We start from the raw sequence: 23400 nt of genomic DNA on the forward strand, positions 1-23400 counted from the left end.
AAGAATGAAAAAATATTCTGTTGTCACAGCCCTAGTAATAAAGCACACAGAGACAGAAAGATAGATAGATAAGGATATAAAGAGAGAGAGAGAGAGAGAGAGAGACAGACAGACAGACAGACAGACAGACAGACAGACAGAAGGAATGTATGTGTGAGATAAAGCTGGAGAGAAAGAAATAGGTCAATAAATAAGAAAGAAATAGGTCAATAAATAAGAAAGAAATAGGTCAATAAATAAGAAAGAAATAGGTCAATAAATAAGAAAGAGAGATGAACGAAGATGGGGAGGGGGAGTCAGCAAATGATGCTGAGAAAGATTGAAATACACAAAAATGACAATAACCAGACGTGCGCTACTTACGTCTTTCCTCTCATCCTCTACCGGCTAGCCGTACTTCTGCCTGCGAAAAACCTAAAGGCTCTCTGGCGCCACCTGTCCAGACTGCTCTGGAACGATGGGGGCGACGTTGTGTTTGCAGACAGGTCTGTATTCAACGTCTTTGTGGGGGAGGCTTGGGAATGCCCGACTTAAGTGTCATCGCGACGCCGAAAGCTGGCCTTCCTGTGTCGAACCTTGACAGAAGAATCTGCGTGCGACCCCATGGTCGAGGCTGCCTTTTTCGACTTCATCCTCTACCACACGGTCGAGGCGTGTGTCCAAGGCTGCGGGGAGACACGCAGTTGCTTGGAGAATGCTGAGCTGCACTCAAGAGGCTTTCTAGGTCCAGCGACCTTTCGTTGGCTTCGAGAAAGCAACTATATAAGGAATTAGTGAGCGGGGGGGGGGCACCGAAAACCCGCTCATTGAGAGTCTGGTGTTGTCAGAGGAGGTAATCCGCTCCAGGTGGAGCTGGGCGCCAGGCACAGGAATAATGAACAACTCCGAATTCTCACGGACCTGGCGACTGTCCTGAAATGCGTTGCCACTCAACGCTATACAATGCAGTGCCAAAGTAGTGCCCTCGCTGCGTGACCTAAACATATTAACAGAAGAAACACATGAGCGCAGTTTCTTCGATTGCAACGAACTTCGTCGGTACTGGACATATGTCAACGAGGTGACAGCTCGCATCAATCCTGAGCATCCTCGCCCGCTGAACATGTCCCTGGTCGTGCGCAATGCCATGCCGCTGTGGAGCAGGGAGAAACAAATGGTGTTTCTCGTGATTCTGGCCATAGCCATAATGGTGGTGTGGACGTCGAGACAGAATGAGAAGCGTGGGGTTGAATCTTGGACAGATCAGGATCTGGTCGTGTTCTTCAAACACGAATTGAAGGTCAAAATCAGGTTTGATAAGAAGAGATTACATTCCGCGGCTTTCGAAAGGCGATAGATTAACGCAGCAAACTTGTGCGTACGAAGATGGGCCAAATTAGAGTATATGTTCTCTGCATAGGCATAGCGTGCGCGATTTGTAGTCTTGCCGAATCCCAGTCCCAGTCATGTAAGCTTTGTTTCCTTTAGCCAGCGGAGTGAATGGTCTCCTCTCCTCTCCACATAGAGAACTCCAAGTTGCCCGACCCCCCTCCTTTTTTCACACCTGGCTCTTTTTCCCTAAACTTGGAATAACACCTCCATTTCTCCCCTACATCTTTTATTTTGTCCCAAACTTAGTTTTTCAAACCCCTTAGGGATCGACCCGCTTGTTTTCGGCCTTCATCAAGCCAGAAAACAGTGGTCGATCTGCCATTTAGGGAGAGGTGGGAAGGCCCTACTAACACTAACAACTTTCCCCCCTTTGGATTGTTTTTCCCCATCCCCCACCAATGATGTCATTTTTTTTTACTTTTGTTAATTTTATGTTAATAAAAACGATTAAGCTTTTTTCTTATATATATATTAATATACTAGCAGGGAACATGTACTAGCGTTGCCCGATGGAAGTATGCCCCCACCTTACCCGTAAAAAAATAATAATTAAACTACGGTTGTTAGTGGAAGCCAATGCCGGCCCAGTAAAATAGCAGGCACTGGTACCCGGGGATCAAAATGAATATACCGTGCTAAAGGAACAAAGTTAGTATCTATAAACCCATTCTTAACATGGGGATTTTTTTATTTGCTGTGATTATTCTGTGACCTCACGTGTCAACATTGGAACAACAAAAAAACACTGCTGTGAACCTGAGCAATGATTCCCCTAGCCTTAAATTTTTTCTATCATGGAGTACAGGTTTAATTTTCAGATTAAAAAAGAAATTAAAAGTAGTATTTTTTATGACTGTAATAATCGGGGATCAATTTGTAATGATGAAGTTCTAATAAATAAAACACACACTTATTTTTACCACGTAAGATGTTAATGCTGCGCCAAGCCGTTAAATGTTTACCTTTTCTATCGGTAAAGTCCATACAATTTTTTCCAATGCATTTTGTTAATGTGAAAGCTAAGCGTGTAATCTATGATAAGCGTCGTGGAATGTGTGAAAAATTGAAAAGAAATCATGTAAATGCTAGTGGTAGCATTAACAAAGGGGAGTAGCCCAAAAGTGCGTGTTCATTGTAGTAGAACGCTATAATTCCAAATATAAGCCTGTAAGCTTACGAATAAGTGGGAAATAAATAAATAAATAAATAAATAAATAAATGGTAGGGACAGCATTGCCCAGGTCCGCCAATTATTTTTTTAATTATTTTTATTTTGCAATCTGAAAGTTATGTGTGTTTGAAAGGTTTTAAAAGAGTAAACGTGTCCATAGCTGACTCTAATTGGGTGACATACTCTATTAAATATCTGAAGCTAAATATTTTAAAATAAAGGCCAAAAAGATAACTATAGCCAGACTTTCACAAATAAAGATCTCAAATTGTAAAAACAAAGAGCGTGTGTGTTAATATATAAACATTAATCCATTGTACACGTCATTAGTGTTATTTTTTGCGCTTGTGTAGATTGGTGAGGTTAGAAACCGATGCGTTTCATATATATTTATATATATTGAAGAGTATAGTTTCCATATAATCGCGTCTTATTTATTACGATTGGTTTGTAAAGAAAAAGAAATTACAAGATTTTATTAAAGAAATATATTGCGGAAAAGAATTGTTTGTAAAAAAAAAATACATTCGTTGTATTTCGTTCAATAAACTGGTGTAGCAGCCGAAACTCGCTACAATCGCAGGCAGGAGTTAATTCTCACGACTCGAGATTTGAAATCAATATTCTCCCTGGCTTGTCCAATCACAAACCAGCTCTTTATCACGTGACCGAGTACATAAAAGGCGAAATCTAAAACTCTTAGTCCTCTTAGTCCCTAGCTTCAGCTGGCAGCAGACATTATCCTGGGGCCCAAGCCCCAGGCTGAGCTTGAGTACGACAAGCTAACATGGCGACCTTTCAAACTCCTACTTCCTTTCACGTGCACTCCACACATGTGCTCTATCTTACCACTCCCTGTCTCTACTATCGGACGCACGCGCCCACGACGTATACTCTAAACACCTTTCTCTTTCTTTCTCTTTCAACATGCCTGACTAATGTCTAATCTTCGTCACCACATCGGGAACTCTTTTCACGACGATTGTAAATACAAGCGCGCACGAACACTGACCGCTCATAACCTGTTTCTCTCTTCTACTAGCGCTACTAACAAAGATAACAAATAAAGTTGTTTATTGATATAGAATGAAACTCCATTTCGTTGTTTCTTATTCTATAAAACTCTCGGAATTATTTTCCGGTCTAACAATTAAAAAAACGCAAATATTTGTGACATAATCTACCCAATTTAGTCTTAATGTGACGACATTTCTAGGTTCTTGGGTAATTTGTAAACGAATAACAAGTAGTCCTGCAAGTAGTCCTGCAATAAGCCAAACAACACGCCCGTGCGTTGTTTGGCTTATCGCAGGACGACTTGGAAATCTTATTGCTTATTGCAGGACTACGTCGGAAATCATAGCGTTTTACATAAAAACAAATTGTCGTTGACAATTTTACATGCGATAATAAGTATAATAATACCGGAAAAGCTATAAATCTCATCAAGTTGCATAGAAAATATAGAATAATTTACAAAGAAACTTATGAAGTTTTCTCATTTTTTTAGTAGAAATCTTAATATAAAAGACACAAATATTTGGAAGCTGAAGTTTTCAATATATAAATATCTATGTAATGCGTCGGGTTAAAACATCACCAATCTAGTGGTAGTGTGTAATAGTTTATTTCTTTTTATTTTATTTTGACGAAGACGTCCTAATATGTCTCTCAGTGACGCCTTATTTTAATTTTAGTAATGGTTCGTTTATAAAGAAAAATTGGATTCCGGAATATGATAATATATAGAGCTCAGCAATCAGAATGAACGGACATTTGCGAGGGAGCCTTTATTATTTATGGATCGGGAATTGCAAGATTATGTTAGGTCTAAGTATTTATGGGCCACTTACGGTCGGTGTAATCACAGAATCTGTGGAATGTGTATAATTCGCTCTGATAACAACTGGGAGTAGTGGTAAGACTAAATATTTAGTAAGAAAAATAGGGACTCCTTCCTCTAAAGATGTTGTGATTGTGATGGTGTTGCTCTTGGGATAGAATGTAATATTTTATTATCACCGCTGAATGTGTATAAAATGGTGTTCGAAAGCTACATAAGATAATGGCTAGTAGCCTAGATGTATCGAATTTGTATGTGGCATCTGTTGTTGTAAACATATGATACTTTTGCCCAGAGAGGAATTTCTGGAGTCATTTTATTATATAGGAGATTTTAAAAAAGTCGATTGGATTTGAGAACAGTAGGTAGGACACTCCCTGAAGTGATTGTTTCGAGTGAGAACTTTAGCAAGGGATAGTCCTTAGACAAGTAAAAAGGTACAGTGACAAGGATGACTACATACCCGATCTTCCCATATTTTTGAGTTGGCCTTGTGCCTAATTGTTTTGTTTTGACTAATATTTGTAATTTTTACATTTGCAGAAAATAAATGATAAAAACACAAAGTGTAGTACCTGTTCTGATACTACACTTCACTTTTTCTGTCCTCGATCAGTGGAGGAAAAATCCTTCTAGACTGAGGCAATTATTTTTGTTTTTATCCGCATTGCCTCTTTTTGGGGAGCTGAATTCTTCCCACATTAAAAACCGACCTTGTGTCTGATACTGCCCTCGTGGGGAAGCAAGTAAATAGGAATAACGAAGAGGGGGATAGATTGTGGGAAAAGATGCGAGGAAATGAGGAGTATGGGTTGGTCAAATGCAAACAGATGTGAAATATAGAAACAAGGGAAGAAAATGATAGAAAAAAAGTGTTCAAAAAGAAATAGATCCTCTTTAACGTGGCATGAAGAAAAGAAAGCGAAAGTCACTAAAACAGAAGCAGAGAAAGAGAGAGAGAGAGAGAGAGAGAGAGAAAGAGAGAGCGAGAGAGCGAGAGAGAGAGGGATAGGGAGTAACACTGAACAGAAAAAGAGAAAAAAACACAGGTTATTAGTAACTAAGAGAGAAAGAGAGAGAGAGAGAGAGAGAGGGGGGGAGAGAGAAAGAAAGAAAGAAGAAGAAAGATAGTGAATGAGAGAAGCAGTAGAGAAAAATACGCAAAAGAGAGAAAGGCAGGTTATTAGTGAATCGAAGAAAAGGGAGAGAGAGGGAGGGAGATCGGAATAGAAAGAAGATATTTAAGAACGAATAAGTTACAATATACCAGGAGGGGGGAGAGAGAGAGAGAGAGAGAGAGAGTTGCCTGATGAGAGAGAGATTGAGAAAGAAAGGGAGAGGGACAAAGAGAGAGTGGAAAAGGACTTGAATAAATTGATGGTCGAAATACAGATGACAACAAGTCCTTATTTTACATAGGCAACCTTCAACCCCGGTTGTTCGTGTAACGCGATTTCTTTACCCATTCTTCACCAATTTTGGCCATTATTTCTCGGCCTCTTTTCATTCTATTTATTAGGACACATATCTTTACCGAACCAAGGAGAAAAGTCACCGCTTAACAATTTGCATCGCACAGCAGGATTAAAAAAAGAAGCCAGTTTCTAATTCTATGTCTTCAGATCTCTTTCGCAGACATTTCTAGGACGTAACAGAAAGGCGAATGCATAACAATGCCCCAATTCTTAACATTTAAAATGTATCTTTTTTTGTTTAAAAGTTTCTAACAATTACAGCGTGTCATTGGACGAGGTGCTTTCAATAAGTTTCCAGACGTTTTTCGCATGGGCACTTTTATTGATTGTAAACATATAACTCTCTAGTCCCCTACGATGTAATCTCCTCCAACTGCAACAATTTCTGGAAAGCTCGTGGAAATCCTCTTGTGTGAGCGTGTCAATGACTCTCGGCACAGATTCTTTCATCTCCTCAGTTGTATCATAACGCCATTATTATTATTATTATTATTATTATTATTATTATTATTATTATTATTATTGTTATTGTTATTATTATTGTTATTGTTATTGTTATTGTTATTATTATTGTTATTGTTGTTATTTTTATTATTATTATTGTTATTGTTATTGTTATTGTTATTATTATTATATTATTATTATTATTATTATTATTATTATATTATTATTATTATTATTATTATTATTATTGTTATTGTTATTATTATTATTGTTATTGTTATTGTTGTTATTGTTATTGTTATTGTTATTATTATTGTTATTATTATTATTATTATTATTATTATTATTATTATTATTATTATTATTGTTATTGTTATTGTTATTATTATTGTTATTGTTGTTATTTTTATTATTATTATTGTTATTGTTATTGTTATTATTATTATTATATTATTATTATTATTATTATTATATTATTATTATTATTATTATTGTTATTGTTATTATTATTATTGTTATTGTTATTGTTGTTATTGTTATTGTTATTATTATTGTTATTATTATTGTTATTATTATTATTGTTATTATTATTATTATTGTTATTATTATTATTATTGTTATTATTATTATTGTTATTATTATTGTTATTGTTATTATTATTATTATTATTATTATCATTATTGTTATTTTTGTTATTATTATTGTTATTATTATTACTATTGTTATTGTTATTATTATTATTATTGTTATTATTATTATTGTTATTGTTGTTATTATTGTTATTGTTATTGTTATTATTATTAATATTATTGTTATTGTTATTGTTATTATTATTATTGTTATTGTGATTATTATTATTGTTATTATTATTATTATTGTTATTGTTGTTATTATAATTATTATTGTTATTATTATTATTATTGTTATTGTTGTTATTGTTGTTATTTTAATTATTATTATTATTATTATTATTATTATTATTATTATCATTATTATTATATAGGAGTTTTCACAAACCAACAGTCGCTCACTGTGATGTTCTTTGGAGTTCGAATAACAACGCATCTCCCCAGATTTCTAGCACTATCCGTCTGTTTCGTAGTTTAGCTTACATCACTCTATATAAAAGCATATAAGATATCAACTGTTCCACACTCGGGAGTCAAAATAATGAAAAGAATATGCTGTTGCCCTAGCCCTAATGATCACTTGTCTATTAAGAGTCCTCTTTCGACTGAATCACTTAGAAATTATTAGTGTCGTTTTTGTTTTCATTAACAAAAAGAAATTCGCGAAATAATACCGGAAGTACAAAAATGTATTTATAAAATTCCTATTTACAATGCCTCTCCACAGGACAGAGTTAGACACCAGGGTCGTTTTTTAACGTGGAGAAAAGGAACAAAAATGAAAATTGTCTCAGTCGTGAAGGACTTCTCCTCCACTGACAGAGAACAAGAAATTGAAGTGCAGCATCTGAAGAACAGATACTACACTGCGATCTTGTCTCGAAGGCCAAGCATTAAAATTAGTGTAAAGGCAAACTATGTTCCCGTTAGTGAAGTGAGCAGCAGTACCTCCGCTTTTCTCTTCTAATTTTTTTCTCTAATTTCTTTTTCCAGCCTGTCTGGCTCTGATGATAACCATCAATGGATCCGGTCGTTCGTTCGGAATATTCTTCGTTGAACTCCTGAAACTCTTCGATGCGACTTCCTCTATTGTTTCCTTCGTGATGGGTGCACAGTTCTTGGCTTATAGTCTATCAGGTAACACTAGTTCAATGTCTAACGGATGTTTTGCCTTTTCAAATAAATTGTTTCAAGGCAGATATACCAGACCCTATTGTAAGAGGAGTTAAAATATATCAGCGTTTAGAAAGTCATAAAAATCCAACGATATGATTTTAAAAATACAGGAGAAAAACCCAAGTGTTCAACGTTTCGCGTGTCTTACAAAGATTATACCAAGAGTGAAAATACTAAATATCGTCCATGATAAAAAAAATACATTCTGCATGACATTGGGGAAACGTCCAGCATTTATGTTTTCCGCATCTATTTTTAAATCACAGACAGACAGACAGACAAAAAGACACACACACACACACACACACACACACACACACACACACACACACACACACACACACACACACACACATATATATATACTGTGAATTCGCTGCCCGCATAACAGCCGGATAGCGCAACGGTATGATGCTATATCATCATATGACATATCATATGATGATATATCATATAATGATATATTATATGATATATCATGATATATCATATGATATATCATATGATGATATATAATATGATGACATACATATGATGATATATCATATAATGACATATCATGTGATGATATATCATATACTGCTATATCATGATTATATATCATATGATGATATATCATATGATGATATATCATATGATGACATATTATATGATGAAATATCATCATGTGATATATATCATATGATGATATATCATATGATTATATATCATATAATGACATATCATATGATGATATATCATATAAAGTTATAGCATATGATGATATATCATATGATTATATATCATATGATAATATATCATATAATGATATATCATATGATGATATATCATATAATCATATATAATATGATTATATATCATATAATGATATATCATATAATGATATGTCATATGATGATATACCATATGATGGTATATAATATGATGATATATAATATGATTATATATCATATAATGATATATCATTTGATGATATATCATTATATGATATATCAAATGATGACATATCCTATGATGACATATCATATAATGACATATCATATGATGATATATCATATGATGACATATCATCATATAATGATATATCATATGGTGACATATCATATAATGACATATCATATAATGACATATCATATAATGACATATCATATGATGATATATCATATGATGATATATCATATGGTATATCATCATATGATATATCATCATATGATATATCATATGATGATATACCATATGATGACATATCATATGATGATATTTCATATGATTATATATCATATGATGATATTTCATATGATGATAATTCATATGATGATATTTCATATGATGATATTTCATATGATGATATATTATATGATGATATATTATATGATGATAAATCATATGATGATATTTCATATGATGATATTTCATATGATGATATATCGTATGATAATATGTCATCATATGATGATAGTTACAACTCGTGCTCATCGTGCAGTTACAACATAAACAAATAGGATTTACAATTAAAAATTCAGATATTCTGCGAACCGTCAGTCGCAAACCAATTCTTTTATGTTTACGATATCTGACTGATAAGTAGGGCTATGACAACACCATATTCTTTTTATTCTTTTGACTCTGGAGTATACATCCGACACAGTTAATCAACCGAGAACCACATCAGTCTATATAAAAACATATAAGATATTAACGGATATGTACTCTAGAGTCAAAACAATGAAAAGATTATGTTTAATTGGAATTTATTATCGTGTTGATTATTATTTATTGATTGATTTATTGCGGACTATTATCCTCATCTTTCTTAGTTGTTGCTTCGCGACGTTTTGGCCCACTACTCCTTACAATATAAAACTCTGTTCATTAATATGTTCATTCATAAAACTCTGTTCATTAATATGTTCATTCATAAAACTCTGTTCATTAATATATTCATTCATAAAACTCTGTTAGCACTTACTAGCTGGTAACACTAATTTTCACTATTGCTCCATTCGTTTCCATTTTAATATTGGTGCGCAGTCGATTTGCGTGTTTCATTTTCGCTTTATCGTAACAACGTAACTTTATATATAAAAAAATTATATAAATTATCGGTGTGGTTATTGGTAATAGATAAACACGGGTTCTCAGTAAAAATAGCACCGGAAAAAATGGCGGGGTAAAACTAGCAAAAATGAAAAAAATGGCGGGGTAAAAATAGCAAAAATGAAAAAATGGCGGGGTGAAAATAGCAAAAATGAAAAAAATGACGGGGTAAAAATAGCACCGGAAAAAATGGCGGGGTAAAAATAGCAAAAATGAAAAAAATGACGGGGTAAAAATAGCAAAAATGAAAAAATGGCGGGGTGAAAATGGCAAAAATGAAAAAAATGACGGGGTAAAAATAGCACCGGAAAAAATGGCGGGGTAAAAATAGCAAAAATGAAAAAATGACGGGGTAAAAATAGCAAAATTGAAGAAGTGGCACTTTGACAACGAAAAATTAGGACCGTTCGAGAAGGATGGCTGCGCTAGTTTTAAATAAAACTAAGTTCTCCCTTTAATATTTTAAAATAATATTTTAAAATAAATATTCACACTGGTGATGTCGAGCCAAGGTATTTTTTTTTTAAATAGAGGCTAATCACGGCCAGCGTAAATAGTCGGTGGTCGTGGCTAACTTCCCATTTTTTTTATCAATTCGCAACATTTATTTTCTCTGTGTAAAATGTGGCAAAATATTAAATTCAGGAGTATATATATATATATATATATATATATATATATATATATATATATATATATATGGAAGTCATCACTTATCAAGGCCCAAATACCACTCGAGGATAAGGATTAAAGAATGTACAGTAATGAAAGGGACAATATCATACTAATCGTTAGTTGTGTAAATTTGGTAAATTTAGATTACTTAAGGGGAACGGCTCATCAAGAACTTGTTTACATTCGACTTGAAGACGACCATATTATAGTCAGCTGGAAAGCACGCAAACGGAAGACAGTTCCACGGGTGTGCAGCATTAAGAACGCAATAAGCGAAAAAAAAATTACCTCTACAGAATTTGAGCCAAACTGTTTTTTTCACCCTAACTATAAACCAAGCAGTAAGTAACCCTAACGTAAATTTAAGTTTAGTTGTGAAAAGTTCAGTTTGGTTAGGTTTGAATTCTGTAGAAGCACAACAAAGAATAATTATACCATTTTAGTTAATAATGATTATTAAATAAATATTACAATCTGAATTAAAGCCGAAATAAATTTTTTTTTGAAAGCCAAACTGCTAATAAAACGACTAGATTTGACCATAAAATGTCAAACAGATAAAATTTGTGTTGTTATATTATTGCTAATTAAGCAAGATTAATGTTCAATAAGGCTTCCTTCAGTCTGGACAGACTATAGATACCCACTCTAAGAGTGCCATGCGCGTGAAATTTTTGTGATAAGAGTTGCGCAATCTCTAACCACACCTCTCCTGAGTCGACATTGGTGGTTCAGAACGACTGGAAACAATACCGAGATAAGCAGAATGCACATATAGAACATAGAATTCCCAAATGGTCACCCATCAAGTACTAGCCAACGTTGCTTAACTTCGATGATCTGACGAGAACCGGTATGTTAACATAATTATGCCGTACGGCAATGTTCAATAAATTGACTATAAGCAACCATGTTAAGTACGTGTCACTTTTTATGTCTTTTGTTAATTTTTTTATAAAGTCTATTTTTCGTATTTCCACTCGGACTTAGGACTAATAGTAGAAAGAGGACTTGTTTTGTTCTGAATTTTAACAACAACATCTTTCATACTAAAGTTGTTTGATAAGGAATATCAACATGACCGAAGTTTTAAAGCAAACAAAATTTGTTACATGTCATTAAAATGTTGGTCTTGTCTAAAAGATACGATCATTTTGCGTTAAATTTATATGCGATTTTCAAGTTAACGCATTTTTGCGGCATCATTAAATTTTAGGTGAAAGTACAGACTATGTGTATACATTTTTTTTTTGCGGACTGTTATCCTGATTTTCATACTTATTTCACGACATTTTGGCCAACTAACCTTCGAACCTGCTTTGAGTAAGAATTGGAACCGCTATCTTCAGACAATGCTCACCTGGAATCGTAGAGAATCAATGCCTCTATCTACTGTGCCATAGGCCCCGTGGTGAAAAACAGTTGTGGAAATGAGGATAACAATCCGCAAATAAATAAACAAATAAATATAATAAAAAAATTAATACATAAATCATAAAGCCTCATCTAAAAGGATTCCCTCAAAAAATATATAAGTACAGAATAGTTAACAAAGCTATCTACCAATGTTAAGAATGTGTGTTGCAACAGCCATAAAAGTCCAAATATGGGATCCACTTTACGATGTAAAAATACGTAAATACGATTTCGAATTACGAATTAAAACTACTAGCTGCATTAGCTCTGCCTAGCCTTTCTCTCTCTCTCTCTCCTTCTCCCCCCACACACTCTCTTTGGTTATTTCCCAATACTGGCTAGCTGGTAGTCGGTAAAAGAAAAGTCTTCTCGTCAAAGGTTGTTTGTAGACAAAATGTTTACAATAAAATAAAAATGACGAACTACAAACCCGACAAGCAGCTAAATCCCACTCCTACACAGGTGTAAGAAAGCCTTTTACTCCAATAGTTTCTTTCCTCGAACTGCTAGACTTTGGAACTCCCTTCCGGAATCCTGCTTTCCCAACTGTACTGACATGCAGAAGTTCATGTGTAATGTGAACAGACATCTTGCTACTCATCTCCCTTCATAATATCCCTGCAACTTATGTCACCGATAGTAGCTCCCCCCACTTCAAAGTGGCACTGTGCCTTGTTTGGGGTGAAAATTGAATAAAAAGAAAAAAATAAATAAATTAAAAAGACAATTTTGTTATTCTTGTTAATACGACAACAACGATAACAGCGAAAACAGATAAAAGAGAAATATAATAGTTTTTAATGGGGAGAAATGTAACAGAATTCAACTATATTAAGCATTTTTTACAAGGGAGTCACCACTCATCAAGGCCCGAATACCACTCAAGGATGAGGGTTAACGAATGTACAGTGATGGTGTTGTAATCATTAATGGTATATATTGGGTAGAATTTGATTATTTAAGGAGACGGCTCAACAAGAACTTGTTTACATTGGATTTGAAGGCGGCCATATTATAATCGGTCGGGAAGCAGACCAGTAGAACAGTGTTCCACAGGCGGGCAGTTCTAGCAAAGAAGCTTTGTTCATGGAATCTGCTTTTAGATTTAGGCACAGATAGAGAGTGGGGAAAATTGTTGATAGTTGTTGTAGCTAGTCGAGTGTCTTTTTTGTGAAAGTGTGACAAGGAGGGGGCATAATAATAACCTATCCAATATTTATTTTATTCAAATACATGACTGATCCGTACGTGTTCAAACTATTGAACTTTTCAAAAAATCACCAACTCTTACAAAAATGACGAGGGACTATTCTCCGATAAGCACCGCTTGTCGGTTTTCAGGTTTAAAGTCAGAAGCCATCATCACGTGAACTATACCTCTTTAACCTACAATTGTTTTTGTTTTTTTTTCAAGTTTTTCAGCGTATTCAGATGTAATCGCCTAAAAAGTAAAATCTCATTGAAGGAGGAAGATTTAGCCAAATTTTCTTTTTAATTTAATGAACTTCTACTGTTTTCCCTTTATATATGTTATCCAAGATTTTAATGAACTCCTCGTGAAATATCATTCTATGTTTTTTCATTTGCCATTTTTACTATTTACCCGCTTTTGCCATTTTTACAGTTGCCATTTTTACCGTTGCTCTTGTTACCGTTGTTCTTGTTACCGTTGCTCTTGTTACCGTTGCTATTTTTAGTGTTGCTATTTTTACCATTGACATTTTTTCTGTTGCCATTTTTACTGCTGCTATTTCTTTTATTTTATTTTTACCTAAATTCTTGGCCGCTATCGTAAAATGACCTTACCAAGGCCAGGGACCACGTCACAACCTCTAAATTGCCAACATTGTTTAACTGAAATCTAAAATTGCGGCGTTTGAACGATATGCATCGTCTTGAAATGTTACTGACAAAAAGAAAGAAAGAAAAAAAAAACAAAAAAAACAGCGGTAGCCGCTATATCCAAATATTACTAGCTAGATTCCAAATGAAATTTCCAGATCTAGCGGGGGGAAAAAACGCTAAATTGGCAATCCCCGACAAAATGTATAATTCAAATAAAAATAACTATGTGTCGTTTATCGAATTGCACCTAGATTCCGAGAGTTTACGACTGTTAGACTACCCACACCCAAACAACTGGACTATTTAAAAAATAATAAAACGTTTTATTCATTGCCGTATGATTGTAAAAAAAAAAACAACCCCGACCATTTCCTGCCGCCCACCCACAAGCACTAAAATAATTTTACAATCACATTCTCACCCAGAGAAAAATATATCTTGAGATTGTTAACCGCTTCGAGTCTCCATGGCGCCTCTAATTCACGGGGGAGTTCCGCAGCGCAGAGGCAATTTTTAGCAAATGGCCTTTGGCGTAGAAAGACGGTGAAGACGCCGCAATAAAACAGATATTGTGTCACATCTTGCCTTCGCGGGTTAGCAAGAATATTCTCGCCACGCCTACCAACAGGGTGGTCCGAAAGTCTTGTTAGCTCTATAGTCGTAAGAAGTCTATTTGTACATATTTAAAGACATGTTAGAAACACAGATTTAGAGAGAAGACTTGAATGTCTATTAAAGAAAACTTGAATACATATTAGAGGGAACTTGATTGCCTACAGCAGAAACTTTGATTGCCCACAGTAGAGAAGTCGAATGCCTACTGGAGAGAACTCAAATGACTACTGGAGAAAACTTGACTGCTTACTGAAGAAAACTTAATTGCTTACTGAAGAGAACTTTATTGCCTACAGTAGAGAAGTCGAATGCCTACTGTATAGAACTTGAATGCTTACTGGAAAGAACTTGAACGTCTAATCGAAAAAACAAAAAAACTTAAATACCTACTCGAGACACTGTCCTAAAGTATCTAAGTTTTTTTTTTGTTTTTTTTTCTTTACAGAGATTAGTCAGGAAAATCTGGCATGCGAATACTTCTTTCTACAAGTAAACTCTGACTAAATATTCAAAATAACATATTGGAAGCTACCCTACATTGGCTTATTCAAGGATTGGTGCACCGTCTCTAAGCGATGTTGCCTATAAAACTACACGAAGCTAGATACTCCATCAGACTAGATGAATTCTGATTCCGGAATCCAGTAAGAGCAAGAGACGAAAAGGAATATGCACTATAACGTTGCTAACGGGTTAATAAATAAAATGAAAATTAATTTTCCTCACTTTTTAAATAATTCAACGTTTGAAAACTGTAGTGGAAATATTCAAATATCTATGCATCTCGTATCGAGATCAAATGTTGCCCCCCCCCCAGAAAGCGGCCTCTATATTTTTTTGAGAACTTCGACTGAAGTAAAATGAATCATACATCCCACGAAATATTCCTGGTGAACCAAGTGCAAAAGAGATCCAGACAATTGCACTTAAGGGAACAGCGAGGATACTAAAAAGAGCTCTCGGTTGGTTTCAAATAAAAGCGGGGCAATGTTGGCAGCTGGTTTGGCTGCCCCATACCCAGCATTACAAACTTCAAAGGAAGAAGAAAAAAAGAATCAATCTGTAATTTAGAAAACCAAAGGATTTAAAAAAAAAATAAAGGTTTACTTAATTATAATCCAAATTTTCGGTAATATCTCACCTTCATCAGGAATTTCCCGTTTTTTCTTCCTTTTCTTCATCTTTCTATGTAGTTATCTAGCAAACAGTCAAACGGAAAAGCAAAGCCCACCTCTTATTGTCTAAACGATGATAATTGTAAATGTCCAAGTCTCGGCGAGGTCACGTGACAGAGTGAATTTGTTAAAACGATTTTTAAGACAAAGAAAGAAAGAAAGGAAGAAAGAAAAAAAAGAAATAAAGAAAGCTATATTTTTAATGAAAATGAGCCATCATCGAAAAAATGTATTATGAAGTAATAAATGTTTTTTTTTTTTAATCCTGCGTTTTTTAGCGGTTATTTAAATTCAAATAACGTTTTTTAAGAGGATAAAAATCCTTTTAACAAATTTATATATGTTTAATATACTGCCTCCATGATGCGTTGATTAGAAACATACGATCCTTGGAAAGTTAGCATTAAACGCGTACTAACAATCAAAACTCTGAAGACAGGAAATCCTATAAACAGGTTTATTGAACGTAAATACGGTAAAAAAAAAAAAAACTGAAAGAAACAAACAAAAAAAAATTGTTCAGAATACAAAGAGAAAAAAAAGTAAATAAACGAGAAGTTATAAAAGGGCTGAATGGGAAGTCGTATGTGTAAGGAAATCAACGACACAGCTAGTAATAAGGAGGCCGGGCACGTGGATAAAGAAAATAAACAAATTTCGAAGTTAAAATGAAATAATATAAAAAAATAACATTAAGGTATTAAAAAGTGTCTTTAAGAAGGGGATAAATTATGTTTTTTTTTTTTTTTTTTTACCGGAAATGGCTTCAAATGGCGAAGGATAATAGAAGATAAAACACCGAGCGATGTAGGGCTAGAAAGCCAGTTGAAATTAGGGGACAAAACGCCGGTCAACCTGCCGGTGTCGAGTCCGGGGAAACTCTATCAGAAAAATTTCCGGCTAAGGGAGATAACTGACAAGGGGGATAAAACTAAGAGACATAATATTTAAAGTTTACTGCTTCCTTCCTCAGCGGTTGTCTCTTCGCAGCTTCAGTTGCTTAAAAACGGATATTTTCTTCTAGGAAGTCACGTCTTATCAACTCTAGAGGGAAACCGCCAGTCTGTTGTGGAAAGGAGCCGAAACTGAATGGTAACGTTCAATGCTGCCAAGACTAAGTTTATTTCATTTAGTAATTACAAGAAACCTTCTCAACCACTGATTTCCATGGCTAATGATACACTACCAGAAAATACTTCCTTTAGGCTCCTAAGCTTAACATTCACAAACAATATAACTTGGAACAAATAGATTAAGGTAATTGCTGCGTGGAAATTTGGTCTCTCTTTCATGCTAGAAGGTTGCTCACACCTGAAATTATCGCGAATCTCCACAAAGCCACTATTCACCCACATATGGTGTATTTTTGTCACATGTGGACTGGTGCATCTGCGACTAGTCTCTCCCTCCTAAATAGGATTTAAAAAATGAGTCGCCATCATTATAGGTCCCGCGCTGTCAGCTAAACTCCAATCTCTGTTCCATCGCTGAAATATGGAATGTCTGTACTTGCCTAAGAAGTACTTTAATAGAAAGGGCTCAGACGATTTTAAAACACTGGTGCCCCCTCAACGTAAATGTCCCCGACAAACCCGACAAGCAGCGATAGGTCGATATTGTTACTTGAAAGCAAATATAATCGGAATTGCTTGACTTTGCATTTTGCTTATATGTCAATACTTCTGTAAATAAAACTGGAACAAATTTTAGTCTTTAAAACGCAGCAGCACTTGAGTACTAAACTCCTTTCTTGGTCTCTCGATAAAAGGAGGTTGGACCTGTAAATTCACCCTTGTCCGTTGGTCCGTTCGTCTGTCCGCACTTTTCTCAATAGCTACGCCTTGGAATTTAGCTCAAACATGAAACATGATATGAGTAAAAAAGTAACAGAACGGATTTTCCGGCAAAACTCCGGTTGTCCCCTCCTCCCTCCATAGGGGTGCCTTTTGAGTTAAAATGGCTAAAATTGAAACTTTTGTGCTTATTAAAAAAAATTTATGCCTTGGATTTTAATAAAATTTTCTGAAAAGTTTTAACTAACTGATTTCTATAAAATTTCGTCTGTCTATACTTCGCGATAACTCTTGAATGGGCTCCAGGGGCTATTTTAGGACTAATAAAAGCATTCCATTTTTGGGGGACTATTTTACCATATTTGTCCAAAATTTTCTGTATATGTCTACTTAGCAGTTTTGCATGGTGCTGAACTAAAATTTAAATATGTTAAGGCTTTGGGGACTTTTGGGGCTAAATGAGGGGGGGGGCAAATGTTGAACTTAGTAATTTATTTTTTGCACGGTTTAGAACGCCAAATTACATATGTTAAGGTCTAAAACTGCACCGTTTATTCACTTTCACCAAAATTTGACGTCCCCTGGGGACTTTGGGAGCTAAATGGAGGGGAGCAATATTGAACTTAATGATCTTTTATGCCTCGTTCACTGTGCCCTCACGGAGAACCATGCATGCTTCACTTGTTTAGAATGATTCTTGTTCTTTTTTACATTCAATAATCTCCAATTAGTGTAAATCAGATAGTCTTGCATTGTTTCCTTTTTATAAATATAACTTTTAATTTTTCTAATACCTAAAAAGAATAAAGATTTTTCGGTATGTCTTGTTTGCACCATAGTGTATGACGTCACGTTCTATCGCACAAACCCTCTTACTTTTTACAAAGGCCACGGTTGAACAGGGCAAGACTTCGTCTCTTGTGTAACTTTGACGATAATTTACACACCGTAAAAGTATATCCTCTTTTTTGTTTCTCTCGCGTGTGACGTCACAGTCACGCGTAGTTTTGCTTATTCCTTGGGAGCCTTTTGTTTTTCCCGTCATCCATTCTTTGATAATTAACAGACTGCTTTTTTTTTCGATGCTCGTAGAAGTGGAAGTAAGTTTCCATTTTTTAATCTTTTTTTATACAAAGGAGTTATCACTTATCAAGGCCCGGAGGCCACTCGCGGATAAAAGTTAATGAGTGTACAGTAGTCAATGGGACAACATCATAGTAATTGTTAGTAGTGTAAATTTGGTAAATTAGATTACTTAAGGGGCGGTTCATCAAGAACTTGTTTACGTTGGACTAAAAGACAACCATATTGTAGTCAGGTAGAAAAACAAGGAAACGGAAGAGAGTTCCACAGGCGTTCAGTTCTAAGAAAGAAACTTTGTTCATGGAATCTACGTTTAGGTTTAGGCACAGATAAAGAGTGGGCGAAATTATTGATAGTTATTTCAGACGAGTATTTTTTGCGAAAGTTTGGCAAGGAGGGGGACCATAGATTGAAGCTCAGACGAGCACTTGCCTTGAAAATAAAGATAAAGCAGAGACAGGCTCGCAACGCCTCTTCTGTGAGAAAGAGGTTGCAGGGAAGAGTAACAAAATCTATTGCCCAAATGTGGCAACAGTACTCCATCCTTGGACATACATATATGTTTTATATAGATAGAGAATTGCATTAGCAGTAAGATATCTACTGGAGCGGTAGGAATGATCCCACCATTTTTCCAGCAACATTGGCAACGCATTTGATGTACATATTCCATTTTAGATTAGGAGTAAAGGTCAGACTTAGAAGCATGTCAGAATATAGAGCCTCCCCAAGACGATAGCCATTCATTTCAGTTGATGCCAGATGGGGATCAGAGTTTTAATGATGTAAAGATTCTTGCACACAAGACCAAACCAGCGCTCTGAAAGTTGGCAACTTGGGAGATCCGCTTATTGCAAAAGATATGACATGTACGAGTATTTTCTTTCATTAAAAAAAAAAAAATCATTAACCCACAAGTTAAAAAAAAAAGTCCCCCGCGGGAACTCAAGTTAAATACTTGTAAATGCCTATCGCATTTGTTAAGCTGTCAGAAATGCGTGGGTCGGGTGATTTGGGGATGTGGGTAACTCTTCACAGACTCATCACTTTGGTAAGTGCCCCATTTTGATGATGATGATGATGATGATGATGATGATGATGATAATAATAATAATAATAATAATAATAATAATAATAATAATAATAGAAGAAGAAAAGAAAAAAATACGGGCAGTGGGAACGTTTGAATATTTGCAGTCGCAGAAAAAAAGCGATATCTTTTTTTTTTTGTCATTGTGAACGTTTTTTTTTTTTTTTTTTTTTTTTTTTAAGAAAGATACGCTCTTGGAAAAAACTTATTTGATTAAAAAACAACTAGTCTTTTTTGCACATATGGATCGACATTTTGAAGCTATAAACAGTCAAATTTCGTTTCATGAACGTCTCAGAACTAAAACAAGTCCGATTTGGAGCAAAAAGTGCAAACCGGAAATGCCTCGTCTTTGTAACCAAATTTAAATCCCTGACTCACGCCAACGCCAACCGAAGCATATCGTCTGAAAAAACATTAAGTTATTTTGCAGGTTTGCAACTACCTTAAGATCTCAAGATCTGTTTTTTATGCTTCTATATTGGACGAACGAAATTCGGAAACTTAAATGAATTTCAAGTAAAACAAATGGCATATGGCCATATCGAAAATAATAACATATCCAAAAATAAAGGAAAACGATAGAGTAGAAAAATTATTATTAATGAAAAACGGTTTTCGATAAAGTTTAGATGGGGAATAAAATTTTGCTGACGTTTTGAATAACGTTCGTCACGTGACGTAAGCAACAGAATTAAATTATCTCTTCTATTAACTTTTCTCTTTTTTTTTCGTTTTTAGTAAATAATAATATAGTGATTTCGTTATATTTAACAATTTTTTTTCTCCATTTTTCTACCTTATCGTTTTTCGTAATATTTAGATATGTTACTGTTTGCTCCATGATCTTCAACAGACAAATGCGAAGAGGACCAGGGCCTTCGGGAGGCTTATCGCCACCCAGATTCCACTGAAGACCAATTAGAAATTATTGGTAAACGGCTATTGCGATAACGCAAACTAATTAGCAAAGGTTATCGAAAGAGGTAGTGAGTATTAGAAATCTGAGGAGACTTGCTGTCACTCAGACTCCATAGAACGCCACAGGTTGCGCAGTAGATAAAGGCGTTGAGTCTCTACAGTACCAGGTGAGCATTGTCTGAAGATAGCGGTTTCAATCCTACACAAAGCAACCACCTAAAGAAGGCCAGAGGACAAGTTGGCTGGAACGTGGTGAAACAGCTACAACTATGAAGATGAGGATAACAGTCCGCAAAAAAAAAAAAAAAAAAAAAAAATGAATACACAAATTATGATGCCCCACCTCAAAGGATTCCAAAGAATAAAATAATATATCATATCCAATAGACTTTTTTAAAATGTTTATTATATAAACTGATACGTCCCACAAAAGAACTATATTTGTTTGAAGTAGCTGAGTGATATTGGCTACAACAATCGGGTAATACAATCGAGTAATACAATCGAGTAAGTCGCCTTAGTGAACAAGTGTTTGTGGTCGTAGCTGTAGGCTTTCGAATTATTTTTCGACGTCTCTACCAAGCTGCAATACCCGTCCATATATATGGGTTAACAAGCCAATCATCTTGTGAAAAGGAACCCGGATGTATTCATTACATATCCCCCTCCTAAATTATTTTTTTACGTGAAATTTAGCTTTAATATTATCTCTTTTTATTGTCTAGACAAAATCGAGCAACTTTTCTTCTAAGTCTTCTTTTTTCTTGACCCCCCCTTGCAGTTGTAACAATGGCTGGCACTTGCCTTCATTAGTTGTTGTTGGTTGGTTGGTTGTTTTTGTTTTACGGCATATCAACCCTTTTCAGGTTATTTAATGCCGAATCCAAAGATTTTGAAGAAATATTTTTTTAATAGAATATATTTGTTATTTTCAAGTCGGTTTCTATTTATTACGACCCTAACAGGTACTACAATTCCGGGTCAGTGGACCTGGGAGCAATGGAAATTAAAGGGTGGCCCCACACTCCCCAAAGCCCGCCAGCTGGGGCCTCACCACTGGATATAGTTTAAGGTCTTATCCAGGACCAGTTGTTGTTGGAATAATAAAAGTAATACAAATGTTAACCTTTAAAAGGAAAGAACTTTATTTGCCTTTTCACATTTCGGAATGAGTACACCTCGTGTTAATAATGTTCACCGGCAACATACGTCTCGTTGAATTCGGGGTTAAGAGTGTACTGCCTACTCGCCCGTCAAGCTGGCTAGGGATTAATTAAGGAGAAAGAGAGAGAGAGAGAGAAAGAGAGAGAGAGAGAGAAAGAGGGGAGAGAGGAAGATGATGAGGGATTCTGGATAACAGCTTCTGGTTTGTGTCCAGTTTATGAGAAAGAGAAAGAGAGGGGCTAAGAAACTATTATTTCTTGGGGAATGGTATTATCTTCGTCCTAATTCTTGGCTTTTAGGAGTGACTTAGGCCAGTTCTACAGAGTAGTGACCTCTGACACACTAGAACCTCTGACATTGAGGTTTTGAACATGTCATAAGCATTCATGTAACTTACACAATTGGAAGCGCATTTCGATGAGATCGTGTTTCACCTCATCGCAAGTCTCATTGGGTCACAATCATCACCATTATTCATTCGATTTGGATTTCATTAGGAAATTCATAAACTATAATACATCATTCAAGTAGTTATTATCAGCTGGATTCCAACGCATCCTTTCCCTCTTTCGTTTTGCCCTCTTTCTTTTTATTAACTCTCTGCTTGTACGTATCCCGGAATAGAACGTTTCAGACGTTTCAGAATGCATTTAAAATAGAATTTACGTAAGCTCAATCTAAATGTTGTCAGCTAACCACGGAAGTCATATTGATATGCCGCGTTATTAAACCATATACTTTAATAAAGAAAATCTCGTATATTCTCGTCGGATCTCGTAGACCGTGTTCATCCGTTCGTGGATAGCTCTTTGTCAATAACAGTTATGCATTATATTTATGGTGTGTCCTTCCAAGATTTCAACTAGACACAGAGCTACGTAACACGATTAAAACGAACGTTTATCAAGTTTAAAAGACCATCCACATCTTACGAAGTATTGTTGACATATCTGGGATGGTGCAACGCAGTAAAATAAATGATGCGTGTGTTAGAATATAAATAACTAGCAGATGTACCCGGCGTTGCCCGGTATTAAATGTAACATTATATTACTTAACAAAAAAAGAGTTAAAAAAAAAAAACGGAAAGAAACTGAGACATGGGCATGCGAGTGTTATGTCTTTTTCTAAACAGTTCACTTTTTGGAAGTAAAAAAAAATACTCGAGTAGAGTTCAAAACTTAAAAATAACAATACTGAATCTGGTACGATACCATTAGGTCAGCTTATCACGATCTTTAAACAGTATTTTCAAATCTACTTATACTTAACATAAGAAAGTAGTCATGTTAACGATTCGCGCATGCACAGTCGTGAAACAGTTGACAACAGAAAAAATTTCGATGACCCGCAAGTACTAATTTTTACCCCGTAACATCCTTTTTTCCCGATGAACACCAATTAAGAAGTTTTCCAC

General features: G+C 35.0%; 1 protein-coding gene across 3 annotated transcripts in view; it reads left to right on the forward strand.

Annotated features, from left to right (window-relative positions):
* The window catches only part of LOC145247330 (monocarboxylate transporter 13-like), a 206827-nt gene that overhangs the window by 161497 nt on the left and 21930 nt on the right, over positions 1–23400 (forward strand). For 2 of the 3 annotated variants that reach the window (XM_080108985.1, XM_080108983.1), the window contains exon 2: positions 7927–8070. The exons of the other annotated variant lie outside the window; for it this stretch is intronic. In XM_080108985.1, the coding sequence (XP_079965111.1) occupies positions 7927–8070 (144 nt within the window). The remainder of the gene's footprint in view (positions 1–7926; positions 8071–23400) is intronic. 3 annotated transcript variants of the gene reach the window in all.

The sequence above is a fragment of the Euprymna scolopes genome, chromosome 25 (assembly GCF_053919585.1).
Source record: "Euprymna scolopes isolate OS-2025 chromosome 25, ASM5391958v1, whole genome shotgun sequence".
Classification (NCBI taxonomy): Eukaryota; Metazoa; Mollusca; class Cephalopoda; order Sepiida; family Sepiolidae; genus Euprymna; species Euprymna scolopes.